Consider the following 15,157-nt stretch of genomic DNA (forward strand, 5'->3'; position numbering starts at 1 on the left):
TGGCAGGATCAGCATTAAGATCCCTACCACTTTTCTCTCTACTAAGAAAAGGATGCCAGTTCGAATGGACTCCAGAATGCAAAGAAGCTTTCCAGGAGTTTAAAAGGTTTTTAAGCCAACCTCCCATTCTGACTCGACCCAAAGTCGGGGAAGAACTTATCCTGTATTTATCCGTAGCTGACAAAGCTGTAGCATCAGCTCTAATACGGGAAGACCAGGTCAGGCAGCATCTAGTATATTTCACCAGCAAGGTTCTACAAGGCCCCGAGTTAAGGTATTAAAAACTTGAGAAGTTTGTGTATGCCTTAATCATGGCTTCTCGAAGGCTACGGCCTTATTTTCTAGCTCACACAATAAGAGTTCAAACGAATCAGCCATGAAGCAAATACTTCAAAAAACAGACATTGCGGGTAGAATGGTTCAATGGGCCATAGAGCTGTCCGATTTCGACCTCAGGTATGAAACTCGGACGGCAATTAAAGCTCAATGCCTCACCGACTTCATGGCAGAATATGCAGGAGATCAAGAGGAGGCCTCCACAGCTTGGAAACTATATGTGGATGGCTCTTCCAACAAGATCGAAAGCGGTGCAGGCATAATACTGGTAAATTGAAAGGGAACCCAAATAGAGGTCTCCCTCAAATTTGAATTCCCGGCCTCCAAATAATTAGGCAGAGTATGAAGCCTTGATCACCGGACCGAAGTTAGCAGAGGAAGTCGGTGGGACCAAAGTAGTCGTGTTCAGCGACTCTCAGGTGGTGACCTATCAAATCAATGGGGAGTATCAGGCTAAAGACCCCAATATGAAGAGGTATTTGGACAAAACCTTGGAACATCTTAGGCGATTCTCGGAGACCGAGGTTAAACACATAACTCGGGATCTCAATAGAAAAGTGGATGCCCTCTCCAAGTTAGCAAGTACCAAGCCAGGAGGGAATAATAGAAGCCTGATCCAGGAAACTCTCCAAGAACCCTCTGTCACAAAAATAGAGGCTAAACAGGATGTCTTAGAGGTATCCGGATTGGACCTTGGTTGGATGACTCCCTTGATCGAATACATGAAATTCGACACCCTACCTAAAGAAGAAAAAGAGGCCAAGAAAATTCGAAGGGAAGCACAAAACTACACTTTGGTGAAAAATATCCTCTATAAAAGAGGAATATCAATGCCATTGTTGAAGTGTGTTCCGACCTCAAAGACAACAGAAGTTTTAGAGGAGGTGCACAATGGTATCTACGGAAACCATCTCGGGGCAAGGTCTCTGGCTAGGAAAATTATCCGAGCCGGGTTCTATTGGCCGACCTTGTAGAAAGATGCCACCGAGTTCGTAAAGAAATGTCAACCATGCCAAATGCATACTAACTTCCACGTAGCTCCACCCGAGGAACTTATCAGTATAACTTCTCCATGGCCCTTTGCAAAATGGGGGTTGGACCTACTAGGGCCGTTCCCCCAAGTGTCTGGACAAGTGAAGTATCTAATTGTGGGAGTGGACTACTTTACGAAGTGGATCGAAGCGGAAACATTGGCCACCATCATAGCCCAGAAAAGTCGAAAGTTCCTCTACAGGAACATCATTACAAGGTATGGAGTTTCCCATTCCATCATCACTGATAATAGAACCCAGTTCACCGACTCCACTTTTAAAAACTTGGTAGCCAGCATGAAGATCAAGCATCGGTTCACCTCGGTAGAATATCCACAAGCAAATGGGCAAGCAGAGGCAGCCAACAAAGTTATACTGGCTAGGTTGAAGAAAAGACTACAAGATGCAAAGGGAGCTTGGGCTGAAGAACTCCCTCAAGTACTATGGCCATATCGAACTACACCTCAATCTGCCACGAGAGAAACACCTTTCCGACTTGCTTATGGCATAGAAGCCATGATACCAGTTGAAATCAACGAGCAAAGTCCAAGGGTGAGATTCTACGACGAGGTTGGCAACATTCAAGCACACAAAGAAGAACTTGAACTAATCCCTGAAGTCCGAGAACAAGCCCAGATAAGGGAAGCCGTGTTGAAACAAAGGAAGGCAAATAGATATCACAAGAAAGTCATTTGAAGAAGCTTCACCCCAAATGACTTGGGCTTGATCAGAAATGACATCGGCGTTAACAAGTCGGGGGAAGGAAAACTCGCTGCTAATTGGAAAGGACCATATAAGATTAGTGAAGTCCTAGGAAAGGGATACTATAAGGTAACCAACTTGAGCGGTATTGAGCTCCCAAGGTCGTGGCATGCTTGTAACATGAAGATGTACTATAGCTAGAAGCGAACTCCACTCCCTGATGTACTCTTTTTTCCAATTTCATAGTTTTTTCCCAAAAGAGGGTTTTTCTGAAGGGAGTTTTAACGAGGCATCAAAGTGGAGGCTAAAGGTCAATAAGTCTTAAGATTTCCTTAGTAGAAAAAGTTACCTTCATCAATAAATAAAGATTTTTATCTCTTTATAATTTCACTACTGTTATTATTATTCTACAAAACGCACCAATTTAAGCTTGAAAAAATGTGAAAATCCTATGACCGACCTACGTGGTTGGCAGGATGAAACGACGAAGAATAAGTCGGTGTAAAGTGGTTACAAAGACAACCATGATAACTCGGGATCTCAACCATTTGAACGACTAACTAGTCGGAAATTCTAAGAAAATTGAAATGCATCGTAAGAATAACCTAAATTATGGAAACAATTCAATAAGCAAAAATTGAATACGAAAGGAATACAAAAGAGATAAGAAAATCCCTCAAAGAAAAAAGCAAAGGCTGTTTTCAAGTCTTCATAGTAACTTAGACAAAAAATAGCCTGCCCAGCAAAAAGGTTTTTTCACAAAATAAAAAGGTTTCTTTCGAAAACAAAAACCTTATAACAGTAAAAAGCATGCACACACAAGGTATTTCTCAAAAACCCCTTATCTAAAAAAGAGGAAAAAACCAAACAGAGCAATTTTTTGTTAACGACCTTAAAGAGGCCAAAAAAGAATTAGAAACAACCACCACAACATATAAAAATAAAATTGTTCAAAAAGGGGCCCACAAGTCGGGCCCCAAATAGCTGAAATCTATTAATTGGAAGGAGGATTAGAGTCACCAGAAGGAAGGGAGCTCGTATCTGCAGCAGGAGTTGGAAGGGTCGGAGCGGTCTCTTCGGCAGCAAAAGTCGGAGCCTCTTAAGAACTCGGCAGGTATCCCTCCTGTTGCTTCTCATGAGGAGGAGACTCAATAAGCCTCTGCCCACGAGTCTTCAGCTCGGAATCCGTCTCGGGACAAGGAGAGGAGACAATAGCTCCATCAATGACGAACTTGTCGGGATGGAGGGAAGAAAGGTCCAAGTCGGGAGCAATAACTCCGACCTGTTCCTTAAAGATCCTCCAAGTCCTGATAGGCCTCCCGGTTTACCTCCAGCTGCCTTTGTAAATCAATGTTTTCAGCAAAGACCCTGACATAGTTCTGCTCTGCCTTTTCCTTCAGGCCCTCCGCCATTGCACACTGACCCATAAGCTTCTTTTCCCTTTCCTGAAACCGGGCCCACTCATCCCTTAGCCAGGCTACCTCCTCTTGAAGCTGCTTCTCCTCTTTTTGATAAAGGACAAGCCTCCCCTGAAGTTCTTCTATAGTTTTTTGAGAAGAGCCCAAAGAACTCAAGGGAGTTTTGTCCAAGATATCAAGGAGAGCAGTGTAGACCCGAGCAGTCCGAACCCCTCCCCAAACTAAGATTTGAAGATGATTTCAAAGGGAAGCATCATCCATAGCAATCTGGCTATGAAGAAAGATGTGCTTCCGAACAAAATTGGGACCATCAAAGTTGGCCTCTCCAGAAGGAGAAGAGCCAGTCTCCGAGGTCTTGCGTTTCTTTTTCTTGGGTTCGGAGAGAGGTCGGACTGGGGGGATAGGGGCAGGAGGAGGGAGAGGAGAAGCAGAGGCAGAAGTTACCATAATGGGGCGAGAAGAGGTCCCCAGATCACGAGGAGGAGGAGGAGGAGGAGGAGGAGGAGTGCCTGCAGCCTTCGCAGCATCAGCTTGGGCCCGAGCCTTCCTCTTGGCCTCTTGGACCTTCTAGTAGGCAGCATTGGATCCACTCTTCACTATTTCTAAAAGAAAGAAACAAAAAAGCAATCATCTTACAAAATAACAAGTCAGATACCTTCAGAGACAACTACAAAAATGAAAAAACTACCTAGCTGGGTCTGCACATAACTCGAAGAACCCAGAAGAAACTTCTTAGTGTCCAGATTAGGGGCTCTCCCCCAAGCTTCTCAGAAAAACCACTACAACCTCCTCAATCTCGTCCAAGTCATGCAGGCTATACTTATCTACAGGAGAGGCCTCCAACTAATAAAGAGGAAATCGGGGAACGGAGTTCTCATCAAGGAAGAAGGGATGGTGACCCTCTATAACTTGGACTTTGAAGAAAAAGTTTTTGAAATCATGGAAGGATTCGTCAAAAAATAGAAAAAAAATTTCAACCTTGAATGGCCCGAAAAGATATCCATTGTTGTTTACTATTTTGAGCGCTAAATGGCTTGGTCAAATGAAAAGATAGAAAAAGATCTTTAAAGAAATTAGGAACTCTAGCTCTCGGCTGACAAGTTGGTAAATTTTCATGAAACCCCAAGAGTGGGGGTGAAGCTGTGTAGGAGCAACTCGGCAATGAGACAATACCCCATTTCAAAGTTGAAAAAAGGCAAAAAAAACCCCAGACGGGTAAAGAAGCAATCATACATAAAGAAAAAGTGAGGGTCAGAATCATCAACCCTCCCGCAGCAAACCCGGTCTCCAGAACCCGGGGCCAACAGTTCGTATTTAGGCTCATCAGCCTCTAAGTTACAGATCCTATGATGAATACGAAGTTCGATCAGGTAGTCGGTGTCTACTAAAGGTTCCTCCTCAAGTACGGTATCATCTACCCACCTCGAAAGAGACTCAAGGATATGGGAAGACATTTTTCCAATAAAAAAAGTAGGCGATAAAAACCTACAAAGAAAAATAAAAGATCATAAAAAACAGGGCTCCTAAAGACAAAGCTATCTTTCTCTAAAAAAGCAAAATAAAGAGAAGAATCACTAAACCGACAAACAGACTTGCGAAGGTACTAAAACCTCAAACAGGGAATCGTAAAAGCATGAAAAACTCCTCCAAAATGCAAAGCAAAGCATAACTGATAGGAGAAGATATAGAAAGGATTAACATTTATCTGTAGACTTAAAGAGGAGTAGGCACAGCAACAACAAAGCACTTCGAGAAAGAAGGCTAAAGAAATTTTTTCTTTTGAATAAGAAAGAACAAAGAGTGTAGGCAAGAAGCTTTAGAAGACAAAAGAAAACAGAGAAAAGAGAGGGAAAAGTATTTATAACACGCCAGGGGCACAATGGTAAATTGAAGTGATCATTAAAAAAACGTGCCGTTACCAATGTAACTGCCCCACATGTAAATACGAAACCCCAATCGACGCGACGTTTGATTAGACACGGTGGTTAAAGAAACATAAAATCACGTCGGTTCTAAACCGAAAAACACGTCGGCTCCCAACTTGAACAAATCCGAGCTCAATTAATACTCGAATCCAACTCATAAAGAGATCGGACTCGAGTAGGGGCACTGTTCATACCCTGACCAAACACTATGATTCAGGCCCAAATAAGCCAAAAAGACCCAGTCCAAAGATAGGCCTTCACTACCCATCCGACCTCATCTAAAGAAGTCGGGCTCGACATAGGTTCCATCTCAAAGAGGTTGAGTTCGATATGAGCTGGCAGATAACACTTATTCAAATAAGTAATTGCCCCTAAAATCTCTCAACCCACTTTTAGGAGCCATATCCCAACAACCCTAAAATAAAGAGACGGTTATCCACCTTCAGAAGTGGAACTACTCCAACGGTGGTTATTGGATCACCACTATATATATACCCTGACACCCTTCAGGTATCTCTAAGTTCCAATACTCTCTAAACCTACTGAACCCTTTGCTAACTTACGTATCGAAGTGTCTTTACAGATACCATCCTCCCCCCCCCCCCAATTCTCCAAACACCTAACTCGGACGGCGGTTCCCGAACGCGAACAAGTCGGAGACCACCTTCCATTGACGCTTGGGCCAATCCTTAAAGCCCAATTCACCTATCTCAAATTACCTATGTAACACAAACCTTTTACTTTCGTCAAAATTTTTAAATTTTTTATGTATTCTTTTAAATATTAATTTTTTTAAATTTGTATGTATTCCTTTAAAAGGAGTATTAATTTTTTATGTATTAATTTTTTATTTAACATTTTTAAATTTTTGAATTTTTATGTATTCTCTTGAGTATTAATTTTAAAATTTAAATTATATATATTTTAAATTTGGTTTGTTGCATGGTTTTTTATCATATTGAGAATATAAAAAAATAAAAGATTTATAAGTTTATAAGAATGATTAACTGTTTAGGACCATCTAATTTTAAAACATTGAAAAATAAAAAATACTTAAAAATGGGATAAGAGGATAAATTATTAATGACTTAAACTAGGTCTTGTAAATTGTAACAGTATCAATTTACAATTAATTTTTTAATTAAAATTTATATTATATTTAAATTTTACTTGTAAATTTATTTAATTTAATTTAAATAATAATAAATTGTATCATTTTTTATTTTATAAATCGATCTAAATTATATCATAAATATTATTTTAATAATAAATTTTTTTAATATATATATATATATATATATATATATATATATATATATATATATATATATCATCATTTTTTCGTCCACCTTTCAGTAAGCTTCTGTCCACTGCTTTTTTTTTTTTTTCATTTTGAAGCTGTCCATTACAATTTTTACGACATTGCAAATGGAAATAGAATGATCATTCTAACGCATGCTACGGGACAAACTAATACCTACCACCTGATTGTATCCAGAACACTAAAATACCATTTTATGCTTTGTCTCACCTGAAATGTTTCCTATACTATACTATATATATAATTTGAAAAGGGGCGCTCGGCGTCTTTGATTTATTTTAGTTGGACGTCCGACACTTATGTTCTTTTGTGCTTTTAAAAAAAAGGAAAAGTCTAGGAGACCAGTAATTTTTATGTTTTCTGTTCAACACTTAATCATCAAAACAAAAGTGAGTGATTTTCTACTATTAGATATAATTTCACACCATTAAAAATACTATTGATGGCCAATTGATGATTACAAAATATTAAAATTACTGACCCCCTAGCATTCCTCCTAAAAATATATCAAAACATCAAATAAATATAGTTTTATATATTCACAAAAAATTCAATCAATAATCAAATAACAAAACATATCTCATTCACGTTTAATTTATCAAATTTTAGTTTTTTTATGTTAGTTCACAAAAGTTATATTCTTTCGTCGACGATGTCTAATTCACTTTCCGTCCTTGACAAACCTAGTATAATTGTAAGATGAGGAAGAAACAAACCCTTTAATCAAATTAAAATTTTTTTAAAATTTTATCGTCTAATTCACTTTCCGTCCTTGACAAACCTAGTATAATTGTAAGATGAGGAAGAAACAAACCCTTTAATCAAATTAAAATTTTTTTAAAATTTTTGAATTAAACAGTCGAATCTCAAAAAATTTATTTATTATCGAATTTCAACTTTTATCTCTTATTCTTTTTTCTTAACATCACGTACGAAAAAAAAAGAAATGAAGAAATAGTTCTCGAAATTATATATGAAGAAAAAAAAAAGAGAAAGTGACTGAAAATGAAAAACCATGAGAATTATAAAGGTGAATCATCAAAATAAATTAAAAAATATTATTATAATAAAATATTAATATACTAAAATATTATTATCTAAAAATATTATTCTTAAATAAATTATTATTACGATAAAATATTATTATTTATTTTTCTGCATATTCAAAATCAGTTTGTCAAATTAAATCTAACCGCGTCACTCGAATTTTGCGAATCCTAACATATAGGCTGCGTTTGTTTATAGGGACGGGACACTGAGACATAAAATCGTGTTTGACAGATAAGACATAGACAAAGATATTGTGTCCAAAAACACTGAATTAGTGTATTTTATGTCCATCATGAGAGGAATGACACAGAGACACTAACTAGAGACACAACTTTTTTTTATTTTTTCTTTTATTATTTTTATTAATTTTTTATAATTATATTTATTATTATATTTTTTGAATGAAAAAAATGAAAATAAATTAAAAAATTAATAAAATATATTTATTACAGACAATTTAATGTTTGTGCTAAGTAAATAAAACAAAAAAAAAATAAAAATTAGTAATTCCAACAATTTTTCTTTAAACTATAATTTCTACTAGACAAGAACGTCCTCTCTTGGCAAGGTAGAACAGCAACGCGCCTAAAGTAGAAAATTATGGATTCAGCCAATCTGTGCCCCGGATATCAGCTGAGTGCCCACCAATTCAAGGACCTGTAGTAGACCCCAGTGTGGTTAGTGTGCTAGAACCTAGGATCTTTTAACACTCTAGTATTTGCCTTATTAGATATTTTCAGATCCGTGTAATTAATCAGTTTCGACAATGCGAAAGGAAGTGTCTTGATGCAAATTATATGGACTTGGATGTTTCAAATTAAAATACCATTTTTGGGTTCAAATTAGAGGTGTTTCAATCTGTACAAAGCTGAAGTAGTTAGAGGCAAGATAATGGGTGTGCGTACTTAATTTTCCATGGTTTGTGCATTTAGTTTTGTGAATATTACTGAGACAGTGGCACTTGCATTGGCCTATGGTGTATTGTGTAATGTTGTATTGTTGTTTTCTTTTGTGTATTTTGGGGTTAAGTACTGAAATCGTCCCTAACGTCTTGGGTCAAAATCAAAATCGTTTCCGACATTTTTTTGTTACTAAAATCATCCTCAACGTTCAAAAACGCTTTAAAATCATCATTTTTACCAATTTTATTTTTTTATTATCAAACTACCCCTTATTAAAAAAATTATAAAATAAAATAAATATAAAATAAATAAAAAAAGGAAAGAAGGATAGATACAAAGAAGGGGGGCTGGGGTGGGAGAGAAAGAAAGGGGGGCGAGAAAAAGGGGCCGGGGGAGGGGGGAGGGGGGAGGGAAGGGGATCGTCGCACCGCCGCCTGCCACCTTGCCGCCCTACCGCACCACATCACCACCTCCTCCTCCTTCTTCTTCTTCTTCTTCTTCTTCTTCTTCTTCTCTCCTCACCGCCGCCACCGGTCTTCATTACCGCCGCCGCCGCCGCTCTGCTCCTCGGAGAAAGGGGGGAAGGGAACGCGAAGGGAGAAGAGGGGGAGGGGGGTTTCGGGAAGAAGAGAGGGAAGCGGAAAGGTCCTCGCCACCGCCACCGATCTTCACGGACGCCGCCGCTCTTCGCTGCCGCCGCCATCGCTGCACCGCCGCACCGCTGCACCGCCGCCCTGCCGCCTGTGATCCGCCACTCTTCTTCTTCTTCTTCTTCTTCTGTGAACTGAATTTTTGTTGTAGACTTTCTGAATTTTTTGTGAAATTTGTTATGGAATATCTATAATTTAATTTTTTGTGATTTGGCTTAAATTTAGAATATTGTTGTTGCTGAATTTATTGATTATTGTTGCTGATTTTTTATTATTCTGATTTTCTGAGTTATGATTTTCTGAGGTGGGGATGGTGGTGGGTTTTGGGGGAGGGAGTTACGAGAGTGGGGTGATGGGGTTACGGGAGGGTGAGGGGGTGAGGGGGTGAAGGAGTGGGCTGAGGGAGTGAGGAAGTGAAGGGAGTCGGGAGTGGGGTGATGGGTGAGGGATGAGGGGTGGGGGTGAAGGAGTGGGCTGAAGGGGTTACGGGAGGGTGAGTGAGGGAGTTACAGGAGGGAGGAGGGGTGAGGGTTGAGGGAGTGGGCTGAGGGGGTTACGGGAGGATGAGGGAGGCGGGAGGGAGTGAGGGAGGGCGGAGGGGGAGGGTTGAGGGGTGGGAGGAGAGGGGGGTGTTGAGGGGGGATGGGGTTTGTTTTAATTTTTTAATATTATTTTTAATTATTTTTATTAATAATGAAGGGTAATATAATAAAAAAAATAAAATTGAAGTGGAAAAGGATGATTTTATAACGTTTTGTAATGTTGAGGATGATTTTAATAATAAAAAAAAGTCGAAGACGATTTTGATTTTCACCCCAAACTTTAGAGACGATTTCAGTAGTTAACCCTATATTTTGCATTATGGATGTTGGACCATATTGTATGACATTTAGTATTTCACTCATTTTGCTCTGTACGGATATTTTTACTTTACAATTTACAGGGAAACAATTGTTTCACTTTTTTAAAAGTTTAAATTAATATTTCTTTAAGTTTTCCATCATAAATGAAAACTAAACTAATTAGATTCTTTTGGTATGTTTTAGGAAGGGAGTTTATATTTATTTTTGTTTGTTTATTTTTAATATATATTTTAAATCTTATATTAGGTTTGCCCCTCCCCAGTCCCCTTTCTTTTCCTCTCAGCCTATGTTTATTAAAGGCGTAGCTTAGGAATTTTTTTAAAATAAAATAAAAAAAAATCTTAAAAAACTTAATTCATCTTTACTTTTTAAATTTTATTTTTATTTTGGGAAATTCGTCTAAGTGTTAGGCGATCCTTAACATTTTGGACGAAGTTTATCTAATCCCACATAATGTGTGAACTTCGCCTAGCTCCTCAAAAAATTTTATCATATTCGTCCATCTAAAAATAATTAAACACACATTATAAATAATAAATAATATTTTTTATAAATAAGAATGTTATCTATCTATCAACTATTTTTTATTCCTCTTTTTTCATTATATTTATCCTTATTCTTCTATTTTACGTCATATTTAAATATTTATTTTACTATAAAAAATATTAATAAGTACAATAAAGTACCTACTCATTAATATTTTTATGATCTAACAAATATTTTATTTATTTTAAATTTAATTAATACTAGCATACTAATACTAGTGAACTCATTAATATTAATATGGTGTAAAATAGAAGATTAAAGGTAAATATAATGAAAAAAGAGAAATAAAAAATAATTGAGAGTATAGTATAAAGAATTTTATAGTATATGCTAATAGTCAATACCACACATAGAAAATAAGAAAAATTTATTATAAATATTTGATGAATATGGATGACACTTTTATCTACAAAAGTATTATTTTATTATTTATAATGTATGTTTAATTATTTTTAGGTGGGCGAGTGTGGTATAGTTAGTCGAAGAGTTAGGCGAATTTCGTCCAAAACGTTGAAGTTCGCTTAGGACTTGGGCGAACTTCTCTAAAAAAAAAATTAAAAAATTGGATGTTGGAAAATAAAGTTGAATTAATTTTTTTTTGGGATTTAAAAGTTATTCCGAGGCTTACCTAGAACCAATGTGATTTGGGTCTGAACGCGAGGTCCAGACTTCTTTTGGAATGAGATGCTCCTCTATCTTCTTAGCAACCGGTTGCTATCTGAGCTCTTTGGAGGATGGTGGGAGTACCTACAAAGAATTCCGATACTTAAGTTAATAAGATTTTTAGGTAGAATTTTAGTAGATATAGTAGTAGGGAGGATGAGTTATCTTTCTGTAGCTTATCCACTTATCTTGGTGGGTGATTATTCTCCCCTTTCATCTAGGAATTATTGAGATCTCCTTTCTAAATGAATAGAAGAATTTGTAGGAGTTAGTTATTTATTTAAACAAGCAGAATTAGACCTATGTTGCTATGTCCGACCTCAGGCCGCGGTGTAGATCTGGACTCTTGTTTTGTAGAGTGTTGATTGAGTTTTTAATCATTTTAGGCATGGCTCTTGTAATGGGCTAGGATATGAAGAGTGCCCTACTTGAGGCTGAATTTCTATAAGTCAAGCTCAAGCATTAATTAATCAAGTCGACCGTGGAGTCGAGCTAAAACTTTCTGATTCAAGTCGGACAATCTGACGTGATTGACATATGTAGAAGTCAGGTATTCGATGTGATTTTGAGCAGTTGCAACATTTTGTAACGTTTTATTTTGTAACTGCTTGAGCGATTTTTTCTAAAAAGGTGTGCCATCATTTAAATTGGGATGACTTTTACTCTTTTACCCCTATCACTATATAAATGCGAACTCTTTTCTTCTTTCTCTTTTTCGTTTCTTCTTCTTCAAAAAAGTTCTCTATTTTCTCCTGCAAGAAAACCGTATTCTCTCTCTCTCTCTCTCTCTCTCTCTCTCTCTCTCTCTCTCTCTCTTTTCTAGAACTGTCTCTTCCCATTTCTAGTGTTCGTTTCAAGGTATTTTCTTGCATTTTCTAGAAGTTGCTATTTTCCTAAGTTTATTGTGCGCTATCTTCTTCGCCATCAAAAGGTTGGTTTTTTACTACTTCTTTCATTTGTATGTTTGTAGCTCTTGTTCATTGTTTGAATTCTTTTGGTAATGACTTTTCTTGTCTTCTTTTGTGTTGGAGATGCCTTTCTGGTTTCTTAAAATTGAACGACTTTACAATCATTTTTATAGAATCATTCCTAGTTTTATTTGAGAATTTTTAAAAATGTTGCTTCACAAAAAATGTATTTACATTTCTTAATTTAAAAATACCTTTATCATAGACATTTTGCCTTTATCATAGACATTTTTGTGATTGCATACGAGTCACAGATTTATTTCCCCTGAATGGTACCATTGTTGTGGCTACAATGGTGCCATTTTAATGCTTTGTTGATGTAGGTCATTATTTTGGCCATTGTAGTTGTTTAAAGGTAGAAAAAATAGGTTTTCATGATGATGTAGAATATTTTCCTTATTTGTCCAACTTACAGCTTTTTCCAATTTTTACTAACTTAGTCGTTTTATTGTCCCCTTTTTTTTAAGTATATCTTTTATATGTCTTGTTCAGTAGTAAAAGTTATGTCTTCTAAGATTTTCGTCGACCTAGATTAAGTAGATAGCATAGTATTGGATGTTGTGTCTATAGTTGATAGGGAGATGTTAAAAGAATTTCAACTTGAACATCGGATTTGTAGGAAGTAGGAAGAGGAGAAAAATATCGTGTTGGAGGCCCTAGATCATGAGAAAGGATTTGCTACGCCCGATATAATACATTGAGCAAACATTTTTTGTTCATGTATGAATGTCTCTTTACTAGGTTGAGATGGATGTTCCTTTAACCTCCAAAGATGCCCCTACCTAGCTAGCTTCACCCGAATTCCTGGGGCTTCATGAAAGTGTATCAGTTGATTTGACGTGAGCTTGATCTCCTCGTATCCCTTAAGGTCTTCTTTTACTCTTTCAATTCACCAAACTTTTTAGCTCTAAGAAGCAACAATGGACTTCTTTTCGATCTATTTAGGGTAGGAAAGTATTTTTTATATTTGAGGATTCCTTCTATGGCTTTAAAAATTATTATTTTCAAATGAGAGAGAGTAGTATATGTTTTGCTTGTACTGAAAAGAGGTCTCCATGGTTGTGAAGTATAATTTTGAGGATCTCACTCAGTTAGAATAGAGTATAGTGACATTCTTTCAAGAGAATTGGGGCTGATCTCCTTACCTATATGAAGAAATTCTTGATTTCAAAACTGAGCAAAGTAGATAGATTTAATTTCTAGATAGCTTTTCTATACTTATTTTGTTACTAAATCTTTGCTCTTTTGTATAAAAATTACCAGTGGTTCAGCTCATTATAATAAACTTCGTCAAGCCAAGAAGAACGTAGCAGCTCGCCAGGCCCAACTCAAAGAAGCGGGAAAGTCGATTGATGCTCCCACCTCTTTTCCTAAATAAGGGTCGACCTCCTCTCAACCCAGGAAGCTTACTCAGGCTTTGGTGCAAAATTAGAATATCCAGAAATTAACGGGCAAGTGCACCGGGTCATACCAAGTTATACCTCAGGTGAGTGAGGATCGACCCCACGAGGATTGATGGACTAAGAAACAATGGTCGAATGATTAGCTCAGTCAGGAAAGCAGAAAAGTTCGTTGTATGGGTTTTAAGAACATTAAACAATAAATAAAGAGCAAAGAAAGCAAACAATGCGTTTGGTGTAGAAATCAATGAGAGAAATAGTTAAGGTATCGGAAATGTTTACTTTTTCGGATCAATTTTTCTTACCAACTATTTTAATCATGTAAGAGTCATTTCATGGCAAACTATAATTGACTAAACCCTAATCTCTTAGTGATTTAGTCTCCTCTAACCTTCATCAACCGCTAATCTCTTGGTCACTTGATTCTGATTAGAGGGTAAAATTCAAATCTAGTTTATGGTCACAAAAATCCTAATAACCCAAACTAAACGGATTATATGTTACGTATCCATATTAGTTCAAGTAATTAGAAATTTAGGAAGAATTTACTTTCAAGCTGTGTTCAGGTGAGAGACCTCTCCCAAGGGTCACAAGAACACATCTAGAATAAGGGTCATATTCTCGTTCCATCCAGATTCATAAAATTAAGAACGAAAGTAATCCTTGAAAATGAATTAGTACATTAATTAAAATAAAAAAGTAATAATCTTAATCCATAAAAATAAACAGATCTCCTAACCTTAACCAAGAAGGTTTAGTGGCTCATGACTTACAGAGAAAATAAGGGTTCCGAAAAGTGCAGAAGAGAGAAGATCCCCCTTCGAGAGAAGTTGGCCATTGGGGAAGAAAGAAGTCCCCTATTTATAGTAAAAAACCTCTAAGACTAAATCTAGAAATCAAATTTGAACTAAATCAAAACAAATTCAAATCTAATAGTTCAAATTCAAACTAAATCAAAACAAAATCAAATCTAATCAAATCAAATATTTTCTTAATGATTCTTTGACTAACTAATGATCCTCCTTGTAATTTAAGCTTGGTGTCATCAAATCTTCGTTAATTATGAAGGTTTCTCGGGTCCGGGGCTGTTGTAGGCATTCGGCGCCACTTTGGTGGCGTTCAGCGCCAGAACTAGCAGTGACTTGGGCACTGGTTTTGTCTTCCGGGTGCTAAACATCAGGCTCGGCATTTAGCGCCCTTTATGGCAGTGATTCTAGAAGAAAAGTATAAACTATTATTAATTGTTAGAAAGCTTTGGAAGTTGGCTTTCCAACGCCATTGGAACCACGTCAATGGAACCTCTATAGCTCAAGTTATGCTCATTGGAGTGCAAGGAGGTCATGGTTCACAACATCTACTTTCTTCCTCTTGTTTTGCATAAA

The 15,157-nt window shown here is 36.9% G+C and overlaps 1 protein-coding gene across 1 annotated transcript; it reads left to right on the forward strand.

Annotated features, from left to right (window-relative positions):
* Nucleotides 1-376: 376 nt before the first annotated feature.
* LOC148572209 (uncharacterized) lies at nucleotides 377-2,063 on the forward strand. The gene is made up of 3 exons (XM_088507406.1): nucleotides 377-604; nucleotides 672-918; nucleotides 1,444-2,063. Exons 1-3 carry the CDS (start codon nucleotides 377-379, stop codon nucleotides 2,061-2,063), a joined length of 1,095 nt encoding a protein of 364 aa, XP_088363532.1.
* The last annotated feature ends 13,094 nt before the right edge of the window (nucleotides 2,064-15,157 follow it).

The sequence above is a fragment of the Arachis ipaensis genome, chromosome B3 (genome assembly GCF_059453495.1).
Source record: "Arachis ipaensis isolate K30076 ecotype BB chromosome B3, ASM5945349v1, whole genome shotgun sequence".
NCBI lineage: Eukaryota > Viridiplantae > Streptophyta > Magnoliopsida > Fabales > Fabaceae > Arachis > Arachis ipaensis.

Excerpts from the sequence above, each read along its gene's own strand:
- LOC148572209 (XM_088507406.1), top strand. The coding sequence starts at position 377 with ATGAAGCAAATACTTCAAAAAACAGACATTGCGGGTAGAATGGTTCAA. Across the intron at positions 605-671 it reads GCGGTGCAGGCATAATACTG|GCAGAGTATGAAGCCTTGAT; the intron begins GTAAATTGAAAG and ends CCAAATAATTAG. Across the intron at positions 919-1,443 it reads TGCCCTCTCCAAGTTAGCAA|GGCCGTTCCCCCAAGTGTCT; the intron begins GTACCAAGCCAG and ends TGGACCTACTAG.